Source organism: Nycticebus coucang, chromosome 12 (assembly GCF_027406575.1).
Source record: "Nycticebus coucang isolate mNycCou1 chromosome 12, mNycCou1.pri, whole genome shotgun sequence".
NCBI lineage: Eukaryota > Metazoa > Chordata > Mammalia > Primates > Lorisidae > Nycticebus > Nycticebus coucang.
In genome coordinates this window covers 87,657,399-87,670,347 of record NC_069791.1, presented here as the reverse complement: position 1 = coordinate 87,670,347, position 12,949 = coordinate 87,657,399, and the positions used below count along the sequence as shown (strand labels likewise).

General features: G+C 47.9%; 1 protein-coding gene across 2 annotated transcripts in view; it reads left to right on the top strand.

Annotated features, from left to right (window-relative positions):
- The window catches only part of PRKCB (protein kinase C beta), a 347,453-nt gene that overhangs the window by 175,068 nt on the left and 159,436 nt on the right, over positions 1-12,949 (top strand). For both annotated transcript variants that reach the window (XM_053555824.1, XM_053555826.1), the window contains exons 4-5: positions 4,938-5,049; positions 6,240-6,368. In XM_053555824.1, the coding sequence (XP_053411799.1) occupies positions 4,938-5,049; positions 6,240-6,368 (241 nt within the window). The remainder of the gene's footprint in view (positions 1-4,937; positions 5,050-6,239; positions 6,369-12,949) is intronic.

The following is a 12,949-nucleotide window of genomic DNA, read 5'->3' as shown; positions in this document are numbered from 1 at the left end:
TTGCCTACTTGGCCCTCCTGTCTCCTGCCTGGCTCTGATCCACCTGGCATAGCTCTAAGTTATTTCCCTAAAACAGCATGTGCATGGTGTGGGGGTTCTAAGTGGCCAACAGTGATGATTGCAGCTCTACAGCTGCCACTGCAAGTTACTGATGTCTTGCTGTGTGCCAAATACTGCAAAATGCTGTGCTTGCCCCTCTTGGGCTCTCCGTTTCCTCATCTGCAAAATGGGGGCCACAGATGGCACATACTTCATAGAGCTATTATGAGGACTAAATGAATTAATGCCCGATAAGTCCCTTAAAATAGTTCCCAGCATGAGTAAATATTCAATAAATGTTGACTCTCGTTAAATGTTTTACTAAGCACTTGTATATACAAGACCATATATGTTCTGGGATGTAATGGTGAGCAAAGTTTTCTCAAGTTGCTTGCAGTGAAGTGAGGGAGAGATGCAATTAAACACGCACTTTCAATGCAGAGATTTGGGAGGGCAAGACATTTGTTGATTCCTTTTTTTGTTTCTATGACTAGAAAGTAAGTTCCATGAGAAGCAGGCATTCTGTCTCCTTTGTTTACAGCTGTATTCTCAATGCCTGGGAAGAACGTAGCTCTCAGTAAACACTTTTCGGGTGAATGAATGAATGAAGTGCCATTTTCGCTGCAGCTGAAAAATGCACTGTGAATAGAGTTGGGAGTGAAGAGAGAAAAGATAGTTACTTGGTGTGGATGGGACAGGTGGCTGCTGGGGCCCTTCTGCATGCTGAACACTGCAAGGTTCTGCTGGGCTAAGCAGAACACCCCTCATCTCTCAAAACTTGGCCATCTCTGCAGACAGCTGGGTGGCCTTGGTGAAGTTAGTTACTCTCAGCTTGGCCATCTCTGCAGACAGCTGGGTGGCCTTGGTGAAGTTACTCTCAGCTTGGCCATCTCTGCAGACAGGTGGGTGGCCTTGGTGAAGTTACTCTCAGCTTGGCCATCTCTGCGGACAGCTGGGTGGCCTTGGTGAAGTTACTCTCTCATAAATGTCTGTTTCATCATTTATGGGAACAAATAACACCTTCGCATGGCTTATCGTGAGGCCTGGAGTGTGTGTATGAGACATCCAGCATCCAATTGCAGCTCTCAGTAGACGATTTTCTTTGCCCTTTCCATTCTTTGGGCCACTTCCTATCTACAATTGTTAAAGTGATATGTAGATTTGGAAAAGGTTCTGGATCATGTTTGGTAAGTTATGCTTGAATTCTTCTTAAGATCTCCCAAGGAAACATATATACATGAAGAAAAATGTAAAACTAACAGAGATGAATTATTATTAGTTGGCATTTTGCCCTCTGACTTAAAGTAGAGCTTTATTATAAGGCCTCTGGAAACTACTTTCTTCTATACTAGGTAGGTCTAAGGAAATTTGAACACCAACTCAAATGTAAGTCTCCCTTCAATAAAGTCAACACACAGGGAACCCAAAAGGGGCCACAAGAGCCAAGAGAAGAGAGAGAATTGCCCCAGGACTTGGAGTGGAGCTAGCCCAGGACACTCGTACCAGCCATCTTAGGACAAGACCATGAGACTGACACCCAGCAGCCTTTTTGGTGAAGTGAAGGATGTGAGAGATGAGAAAGATGTGTAATCCCTGTGTAAGCTCCACCCACTGGGACGATTGGACCCCACCCATTGGCCTCCACCAATCAGTGCTGTGGAATGTAACCAACCAGATCAGCTCTGGCCTTCTTAGAGGTTCAAAAGGGGAGTGAGATAGAAGCCCAGAGCTCCCCCTACAGGCCAGTGTCAATCATGAACAGGGGTTTCTTTTTAGGTGGGTTTGAAGCTCTCATTTCCCAACTTTAAAGTGAATACTCATGAGGCACAAAGGGAAGTGCTCAGTGACAGAGCAGCGGGCTTCTTTCTAGGAACCTGATGTGTTCACTTAGTCTCATTGCCCAGGGATGGAGACATGACTAGTTCAGCTGACAGCTGAGAGCCTTTAGTTTTTGTTTTGTGATTTCTAAGCCCTACTGTTGTTACTGAAGTAGCACCTCCATCCTTGAACAGGACAGGTGGCTGCCGGGGCCTTTCTGCATGCAGAGAGCACCGCAAGGTTCTGCTGGCCTGAGCAGAACACCCCTGATCTGTCAAAACTTGGCCGTCTGGGGCGGCACCTGTGGCTCAAAGGAGTTGGGTGCTGACCCCATATGCCAGAGGTGGCGGGTTCAAACCCAGCCCTGGCCAAAAACTGCAAAAACAAAAAAACTTGGCCGTCTGGAACTATATGAAGGCATTGTCTGCCTGGCTGCAGAGGGTGGGAAAGTCATCAAAGAAGCTTTGTAGCTTATCAAGAAGATACAAGGCGATCAAAGCCTGCAGTGACTGGCGATTTTGTAGATCAGGCTTAATTAGTTTTGCTTTTTATGCAGTTAAATATACTTTTAAAAATATATAGTAAAATTCACCCCAGTTGATACAAAGACTATTCCAATCACCACCACCCCCCCAAAAAATGTCCTGCATTCTACACCTTTATAGTTAAACCCTTTCCTCCTCTAACCTCTTTTAACTGCGGATCTGTTTTCTGTCCCCATAGTTTTGCCTTTTCCAGAATGTCACGTAGATGGAATCTCACAGCAGGCAGCTCCTTGTGTTTACCGCCTTTCCCTTAGCACAGGGCTTTCAAGGCCCACGCGTGCTGTGGCGTGGATCAGGAGTTCATTACTTCTCACTGCCGAGAAGCATTTCATCGGGTGGATGTCTCACACTTCATCTGTTCACACATTGAACAATATTTGGGCTGTTTCCAGTTTGGGGCTATTTTAAGTAAAGTGGCTATAAACCTGCAAGTACAGGTTTCGTGGATGTGTTTTCATTTCATCCAGAAGAAGGATTTCCTGGGAGATTCCAGTTGTGTTTTCGTCTTCATGACCCTTGGTATCTCCCATTTTAATTCTCTAAAATTTTAGCAGTTCTAGTAGGTAGAAGATTATTTTTAAACTTTAAAAAGAACAGTTTTCTTAGGGGGAAACACTCATTACTTTAATAGCATGTAAAATAATGTCTACTTACTGTGCCTGTTTATCTGCTTACATTTTCATTCATTTTCTGTCTCTATTACTGGAATATATGATTAAAGGAGACACCTGCACCTGCATCACAGCAAATACATGTGAATGGATGAATGCATGAGGGGAGAAGTGGGTAGCATATAGCAGAGGCTGGGAGCAGAGCTGCTGAACCTGTGGCCTGATGGGCCCATCCCTGGCTAGGATGTCAGGTCGGCCCTGGGTTAGAATCTACAGCCTATGTTATCAGCTTTGGCAATGTACAATGTAATAGAGAAAGCAACTTTGGGGCTGGGGTGGGAAGTAAGAGCCATGAGGCAAGAGTATATCTTAAAGAAGAAACGTACAGTCTGCAGGTCACAGGGCACGGCGTGTCTGGGAGTATGAATGAGCTCTGTGTTCTGAGAACACAGTTCTGGGCACCACGCTGGCGAAGTAGTAATGATAGTAATGCAAAAGTTTGCACTGCTTGCCATGTGCCAGGCAAGCCAAGACCTCTTCACAGGTTAATTCACTCATTCTTCCCAACCGTCCTATAAGGTGAGCTCTCGTTACCTGCAGTTTACAGATAAAGAAATGAAAGTGTACAAAAAGATCAAATGACTTGCCCAAACTTGCCCCGCTAAGAAGAGCCTGGACAGTTTGTGTACCCAAGTCTGTGCCTTTAACCTGTACTCAGGTTTGGAAGGGGGTGTTTATCAGTCAGGGAGCTCTGCACACTGCTGTAAGAAGTAGCCCCCAGGCTCGCGCCTGTGGCTCAATCGGTAAGGCGCCGGCCCCATATGCCGAGGGTGGCGGGTTCAAGCCCGGCCCCAGCTGAACTGCAACCAAAAAATAGCCGGGCGTTGTGGCGGGCGCCTGTAGTCCCAGCTACTCAGGAGGCTGAGGTAAGAGAATCGCTTAGGCCCAGGAGTTGGAGGTTGCCGTGAGCTGTGTGAGGCCACGGCACTCTACTGAGGGCCATAAAGTGAGACTCTGTCTCTACAAAAAAAAAAAAAAAAGAAGTAGTCCCCAAATAGAGTAACAGATAAGACAGAAATTGGGTTCCCCCCAGCTCTGGTGTCAGCTTGAGGACAAAATCCAAAGCTGATTGGGTTGCTTTGTCCTTTCAATATATGGCACAAAGTTTGGGTCCCAGTGGCCACTTCCAGTTCTCAGTGTCTTCCAGCCTGTGGGACAGGGGAGAGAGGCCAGGGAGGCTCGTGCATGTTTCTTGTGAGGGGACGGCGCTGGAGCACATGCATCCCATCCGTGGGCACTCAGCCCCATGCTGCACCAAGCTGCAAGGGAGGCTGGAAAATGTGCTTTTTATTTGGGTGGCCATACTCTCTCCTACAACTCAAGCATTCTGTTGTTAAAGGGAAGAATGGACATGGGTGGAACGCTAAGACTTAGCCACAACTTGCAGACTATTTGCTGGGTTTTGAACTTTATTCTGTAGGTGATGAGGAACTGGCAAATGGCCTCTAAACAGGGATGTTTCATGCCCAGACTTGGGTGTTTCAATACTCCAGAAGCTTGCTTGGTGAATAAGGGAGTGGGTGGGAAAGAGAAGCAAGGAGGCCTGTTTCACTGATGTGGCACGAGGCTTTGCCATCCTTGGAGTCCTCGCTGCAGGCAGGGGCCAGTTGGTTGGTTCTCAGGTGGGTCCAGATGGAGGATGTGCAGGTGGGCTGAAATGGGAACCATCAGCTGTCTTCACCATTCATTTCTTCAGTGACTATTTGTGCAGCACTGTGTCTGGACACAGGACTCCAGTGAGGGTCCCAACAGGTGCGGTGAACTCATACTCAGCAGGTGTGAGTTTCTAGTGACTCGGCGCAGTGTGGCCCCTTAGCATGCTGCACTGACACTGGCCTCTTTTGTTTTTTTCTCTCGGCCTTAGGATCCCCGGAGCAAACATAAATTTAAGATCCACACGTACTCCAGCCCCACGTTTTGTGACCACTGTGGTTCCCTGCTGTACGGACTCATCCACCAGGGGATGAAATGCGACAGTAAGTACTTTTTCTCTCTGGCAGCCTCTGCTGGTGGCAGGAAGGCTTCTTCCTCATGGTTTGGGGTCCAAGGCTGTGACACCTTCTCCCTAGTCCTGGGGTGGGGGTGGGGCGCTGGTGTAGCAGTTATCTATTGCTATGTAACAATCCTCTCACGCCAAAATGGAGTGAGTTAAAACAGTGACCTTTTATTTAGCTCACAACTCTCTGCAAGGCAGTCCTTTAGGCTGGGCTTAGCTGATGTTGGTGGGGCACCCCACATGTAGGACCCTAATGTGGGGATGATGCGCTTGCCTCAAAGATGGGTAGGTGGAATTTGGCTGGTGCTCAGGTCCCAGGGGGCTTCCCCTTCCTCTCCCACAGCTCGTTTCCAGGTCTTGCAATCTGTGAGCATATATTTGTCATCTAACATGTGCGGGACATCAATGGGCCAGATCAGTGTATGGACATATTTCATTCACCTTACCCTGGATCTAAATGTTTTCCTTGTAATTAGTTGCGGTGAGCACTGTGGTCAGCTTAGATCCCTGCTGTGAATTCACAGTAGTGCCCCCTTCTGGGGAATTGGTCACGCAGTGCCCCTCAGGGGGTGGTGATTCATGGCCAACCACTGGCTGGTTTGGGTGTGCAGAGGCCTAGCCCTCTTGGCTGAGCTTGGGATGACTCTGAAGAGTCATCTTGGCTTCAGTGGTATCCATGTGACAGACTCCCAAAACTTTATGCAAAGGTCCCCATCTTAGCCTCTTTACATTTAAAAGCTAGGAGATGTCACATACAAATTGAGATCCCTGCTTATCTTGAGGAACGGGAAACCTTGATCCCTCGTGGTGGGCATTCCCGCATAGCTGCACCCTAGTGGGGACCTCTATGTTCCCCCCCCCTTTGGCAAAGTCCCCCTACCCTGCCACTTCCCTCACCAGTGTGACCAGCCAGTCTGTGGGCATTGAAGCTGATGATTCTGGCTCTATAGCCTTTGGGGGTGTAGAGGGTGCCTGCTTTAGTCCATACCCTTGACCTTCTTGGCCTTTAGTGGGGGACAGATAGGTTCAATCTCAGAACTGGAGAAGCCCTTCTGGTGAGATCCAGCAGGGCAAGTTGGTCTCAGCTGCCTTAGAGCTGGGATCGGGAGGAGTGAAGCGTGTCTATGGCCCAGGCCTCCACCACCCTGAGCCACTCTCTCTGCCCTGCAGCCTGCATGATGAACGTCCACAAGCGCTGTGTGATGAACGTCCCCAGCCTCTGTGGCACGGACCACACGGAGCGCCGCGGCCGCATCTACATCCAGGCCCACATCGACAGGGACGTCCTCATCGTCGTTGGTAGGTGGCCCCCGGGCTCCTGCCCTAATGCCCGTGTGCTGAGGAGGGGAGGCTGCTGGACAGATAGAGGACTGTGGGGACTGGGGTGCCGTGACCGCCATGGCAGCGCCTCCCTACAGCAGGCTCCTTAGACACTGAGCATCTTCAGAGCTACGGCAAGGGGTCGGCTCAGTCTCCTGGGCTTCTCTCCCTGTCCCTTTCCCGCTCTTTCTCTCAGTGTTTAGGGGGTGTGCAGTTGCATTTCCTTTAGTCAATCTTGTTCTTCCCCAGACTTTTCCAGTGGTAAAAACAGAGTCTGGCTGATAAATAACCAAATGTGGGAGAACATTACAGCTTGAAGAGGAGGAGGATGGGGTGTGCCTTCCAGGGAGTGCCCCCAGGCTTTCCATGTGTTTGAAAGATTTTTAATCAAACTGCACTGGTTCCTATTATATTATTTTCTATACTTTCTGCATGTCTAAACTGTTTTGTAATAATGAGAAAGAGGGATATTACAGGTTGCTGGAGAGATGCAGTGAGGTAAAGGGAATAGAGGAATGGGTGTCTGTCAGACACACCTGGCCGTGACACAGAAAACTCAGGTATAATAGGAATTCAGCAGCGCAGACCTGGGGATTACAGGCGCTGGCCCCATATACCGAGGGTGGCGGGTTCAAACCCAGCCCTGGCCAAACTGCAACAAAAAAATAGCCGGGCGTTGTGGCAGGCGCCTGTAGTCCCAGCTGCTCGGGAGGCTGAGGCAAGAGAATCGCCTAAGCCCAGGAGTTGGAGGTTGCTGTGAGCTGTGGGAGGCCACGGCACTCTACCCGAGGGCAATAAAGTGAAACTCTGTCTCTACAAAAATATATATATATATATATATATTCAACCATAAGCCACGGTAAAACCATGCCCAAGTTGGCCAGGAATGGAATTAAAACTTTGAAAGAATTCTCTCTCAAAGGCTTGTGACAAACCTCTGTAGACTTTATATAACCAGTTACCATAAGCAAGGTTTTATGAGTTGGTAACTTAGGAGTTTCATGGAAAAGATTGATTTTACCCATATCGGTCTGTTTCTGAGACCTCAGAGTGGTTGAGTATCTCTGATGTGCTGAGCCCTGAGTTGGGAGGATCTTCACCTAAACCATACGGACCAGAGGGTATCCAAGCTTTTGTTTTTTTTTTTCTTCTGCACATTGGAAGAATAAGAGTTGTCTTGGGACACACATTAAATACCCAAACACTAATGAAAGCAGATGAACAAAAAAAAGATCTGTGTGTACTTTTCATGATACTGGACACAGATAAGTGAAACGGTCCTCACATAACCAGCCACGGGTCAACATGGACAAATATCCCTGAAAATGTACTTCTTTGAAACTGAGGTTTGTGACCCCAGCAAGCATTTAGAAAGATATGCATTCCATTGCATTACGTTTTCCTCGGAACAACTGTCTGCTTCTCAGTGGGACGCTTGGGGTTCTCCTCAGACAATCCTACAGTTACAGGTTCAAGAGAAACTTGTCTTCCCCGCTGGCTGACTGAGCTTCCGGGCAGTTGAGGGGCAAAAACAATACTCTTCTGCCATCTAGCGTCACTTTCTGGCAACTACACCAGCTCGAAAAATGCCACTATGGGCAGCCGGCATTTAAGGACCACATGGATGCACTGTGGTCCAAACCTTACCTGTTACCTCTTTTAGTCCTCATAACAGCATCACAAAATACCATTATCCTTGCATAATAATGAAACAATAGCTGACATTTATTGATGTTTTTTTAATGTGTCAATCATCCTGCAAAGCACTTTCAGGTGGTGTCTTATTTAAATTTTTTTCAGCTACTCTTACGAGGTGAGTCATCATCATTCTGTTTACTAGGAAATAGACTTCCTCACCTAGGTCTGTTTGACTCGTATGTACTATGGGCGAGGTTACTTTTTAGTTTAGTTTAGTTCTCCCCATCTTATTTATCCGCTGGGTGCCTCTTTTGGGCCTTCCTTGAGCAATCTGTGTTCTGATGTGGTACCATACAAGGTCCCTTCAAGTCCAAGGTCAAAGCTTCCCCTTAATCATAGATATACTGGCTTGGCGCCTGTGGCTCAAGCAGCTAAGGCGCCAGCCACATACACCTGAGCTGGTGGGTTCAAATCCAGCCTGGGCGCGCCAAACAACAATGACAGCTGCAACCAAAAAAATAGCCCAGCGTTGTGGCAGGCGCCTGTAGTCCCAGCTACTTGGAAGGCAGAGGCAGGAGAATCACTTGAGCCCAGGAGTTGGAGGTTGCTGTGAGCTGTGATGCCACAGCCCTCTACAGGGTGACAGCTTGAGGCTCTGTCTCAAAAAAAAAAAAATCATAGATATGCTCTGACCTTTAAGAGTCTTGATCACAAGCCAGTCATCCCTAGGACACAGCTATGAACAGGAGGTACATTCATTTCCTAGGACTATTATACAAAAGCACCGCAAACTGAGTAGCCTAAAACAACACACATTTATTTTCTCAGTGTCCTGGAGGCCAGCAGTCTGAAATCACTGTCAGTTCCTTCCAGAGGGCTCTGAGAGAGTCTGTCCCTTGCTTCTCTCCTGATTTCTGGAGGTTGCTGGTGATCACTGACATCACGTGGCTTGGAGATGCAGCCATCACCCCAGGCATTCCTCACTATGTGTCTCTGTGTCCAAATGTCGTCTTCTTATCAGGACACCAGTCACTGGGTTAGGGCCCCCTTTGTATGACCTCATCTGAACTTGATTACATCTGCAAAAACTCTGTCCCCAAATAAGGTCCCATTCACAGGTGTGGGGGTAGGACTGGAATGTATCCTTCTGGGGGACACAATTCAACCTGTAGCAGAGGGTGAGTAAGGGAGGAAAATTGAGACTCCCTTAAAGTTAGGGGCAGAATAGCAGCATGCTTTGGGCTCTGATAGCATTAATTAAATAGCTACCAGCATTTTAATAGTGCTTTGTGCTTTTCCAAGTGCTCTGATGTTGAGTCATTCCATGCAGGGGGTAGTGTTGGCATCCTAGAGGAGGGGACAGTAAGACTCAGCAAAGCTGAGCACGCTGACCAAAGCCACATGCAGAGGAGCAAGAAGCACTTGAGCCTCCGCCTCCATGTCATGGTGCCCTGCAGCTACGCCATCACCATGCTGGGCACAGTCTGCACTCAGCATGAGCTTGTTGATTGACTGATGATGGAAGAGCCTGACGCTCTGGCTGCCTTCTCAAAAAGTAGGGCCAGGAGGGAGATTTTTGCTCAAGTGATTTATTGGGCTGCTCATAGGGAAAAGAGGAGAGAAAGAAACAGGATAGGGTAGGGGAATAGCTGAGTGTGGTCTCCACAGAAGAGTTCTTCAGCAGGGCCCCAGAAGGACCCCTGGGCCTTATATTGCAGCAGAGTCAGGACCAGCTTGACATAAGGGGGCTGCTCTGTCACACTCTAGGTCCATCAGTGCTACAGGTTCACTTATGTCTCCCCAAAATTTGTATGTTGAAGTCCTAACTCCTAAAGTGATGGTATTTGGAAATAGGGCCTTTGGGAGGTAATTAGAATTAGGGAAGGTCCTGATGTTGGGGCCTTACCATGAGATTAGTGTTGTATAAGAGAAGGAGAGAGATCACTCTGTTCACCGTGTGAGGGCACACCCAGAAGGCAGACGTCTGTAAGCCAGAAAGCAGGTCCTTACTAGGAACTGAGGCTTCCAGCATCTTGATCTTGGACTTCCCAGCCTCCAGAACTGTGAAACAGTAACGTCTGTTGTTTATAACACCAGTTGTGTTATAGCAGCCTCAGATGACCGATGGAGATGGAAAGAGTGACCTTCCAGGCGTGGAGGCTTTTGTGCAGCTGAGGGCAATTATATGGACACAGGGCAACTGTGAGCCTCTAACAGCCAACACTCACAGCAGCGGGGAGCAGGTACAATGGCCAGTGTGGAGGAAGCTAGCCAGGGTCCAACAGCATCCAGGATGCCTGGGTCTCCCTTGGTCTCTCCAGTATCTTCTAGTTTCATTGTTGGGACTCCAGGCCCCTCCTTGGTCTTGACCAGACAGATCAGACAGTGGAGAACACTGAAGGTTCCCTGGGGCTCTTCCCAGTAGTCCCGGACCAAAAGTGGCCTTGGGGTGTTTGTTGAATCGCCCCACTTCAACCAGAGCCAAGAAGCGTGCGTGATGTCAGGGCTGCCCTGTCACTACCAGCCCAGGACACTGCCATTTGCCTTGAATACCACATGCTCTTTGGAAATCTCAGGCTCTCCAGCGGTGAGGATTTTCTATCTCCTTTGGCTACTGAAATCTAGGTTGTATATCTGCTGTTAGGGTCCTTGCAGGCCAAGATCAGAATGAATCTAATCAGTTCTCCTTCCTTTAAAAACTTGCCAATGCTTTCTCCCTGTCTTTAGAACAGACTCCGTCTGGCTTGGTAGTCTCTCCCTTTATTCTCTCCCTCCTCCCCTCTCTCTTACCCCCTGGCCTCTCCTGACAGCCACGTGCTACAGGACACCTGTGTTTTCTATTCCTTCTGTTTGGAATGGTTGCCGCTGCCATCTCTTCTTCTAGCACTCAACTCTTCCCCTCCATCTCAGCTCATTTTCACTATCAGGGGAGCTTCCACTGACCTCCCCCTGTTGTCAGCACCTGTGGGGCCCTGACCCTGAGTTTGTGTCAGTTGTGTTTTATGCTGGGTTTGATCAGTGTCTGCATCTTTTCCCCCAAGGCATTAGCTCCACGAGGGCAGGACTCTGTCCTCGGCATCTAGTGGGGTAGGTGTCGCTAAATATTTGTAGGATGTGTGTATGAATGAAAAAGGCCTGGAGGATCCTGATAGGTAAAAGGCCTTCACAGGTGGTCCCCAGATCAAAGCCTTCTGAAGTCAGACTGGCAAATAATCTACTTTACACTATTCTTCTTACAGGAAGCAGAACACACAGAAAATCTTCAGTACCAAGTTCAAGGGCAATAGCTTTCCTGGGACAGGAACACCCCCCTTTGGAGATATGGAGACTTGAGTTCCCCAAACAATATAGAAATGCTATAGAGCAGTGGGGCTTGTAGAATTTTTGGAAACTGAATTGACATCTTGATTCCTTCAGTATCATGAGAGCAGATGGCACAGTGTCCAGATCAGACTGTAACATGCTCCCAAAGTTTATGAAGCCCGTGTCTCGGTACATGTAACAATATCTTACCTAATCCCCTGTTAGTTCCATAACATAACAATGGACGCCCCATTATTTACATTCCTAAGTACCTTACAGTCATTTCCAAATGGTTAGCCACATCCATCTTCAGGCCCGTGATTGTATCTCCCTAAAGTTGGGGCTGCTCTTTAAAAAAAGCAGAATGAGTAGTTGTTTTTTTTGTTTGTTTGTTTTTATGTTTCTCTTTGGGATTCACATTCTGTGTTCTTACCATTATGTTGTGTTGTACAGAACCTTCTTCGGCTGAAGCATCTCCCAGGCAGACTGAGGTACTCCCAACATCTGACATTCACGTATTAAAAGAAAAAGAGCACCAAAAGAGACAAAAATCCTTGATAGGCTATTGGGGAAAGTTGAGGGTCCCATCTCCCTAGAGAGTAGATTCCAGCAGAGGTTTTGCAAGCGTGCTCAAGAAAAAGGAACCTGAGGCTGAAAGCTCATAGAAGACCCTTTTGTTAAAGAACTGTGCAAGATAGAGGTGCTGTGGGGCATGACAAGGATGCAGAAGGAAGCTCATGAGGGACCTTGACATTCACCTTGACATTCCACTTGGGTGTCTTCCTCCTGAAGCCAATATAGTAGAACAAGACCAGAGGGCCGGAGGGCATGCTGGGTGCCCTGGGTGCAGTGGGCTCTGTCCCTGAGCACTAAGGTGGGAGGTGGGGGTATTTGGAATGACGAGGTGTTTGCAGCGTGAGAAAGGTGGCATGTTTTACGTAGGAATGCGAGATGGGCTCTCTAAGTATTCATTCATCCACTCACCCATTCATTCATTCAGGAAAGGCCTAAGTACCAGGTTGGATCCATTGAAGAATGAAATCTAGTTTTTGTCCTCAAGGAGCTCACAGCCAATTGGGAGAGATAGACACAAGTTAGAGTAGCACCTCTGTAAGTTGACCACGCAAGGGACTATAACAAACTGGTCAATATACAGAGGTGGTCAACATAAGGAACTAGGCCTGTGCTGTACTGATACGTTCATGTGGTCAACGTAGGGAGGTGGTCAACTGTGGAGGCTCTACTATATATTGTAGTGTGGCAAGTCGTGGGATGGTACCATAGGAGCGCACAGTGGGGCAACTGAGGCTTCTAGGAGGAAGCCATGGAAGCCATAGAGTTGAGTCTGTTAGTTGGGTAGGAGTTATTTGAATGGAACAATTTTTGTCAGGGCAAACGAGAGAAATAATACTAGCTTTGCCTTATGAGCACTTACTACATGCCAGTTGCTTTACGTAGATCAACTAATTAATTTTCACAGCAATCCTCTGTCACAGAGATATGATTATTCCCTCTTTATATGTGAGGAAACCGAGGCATAGCACCAAGTAACTTGTGACCAAAAGCCATACCACTAGTGAGTGGTGGGTCTCAGTCCTGAGCCAGGCAGTCTGGCTCGG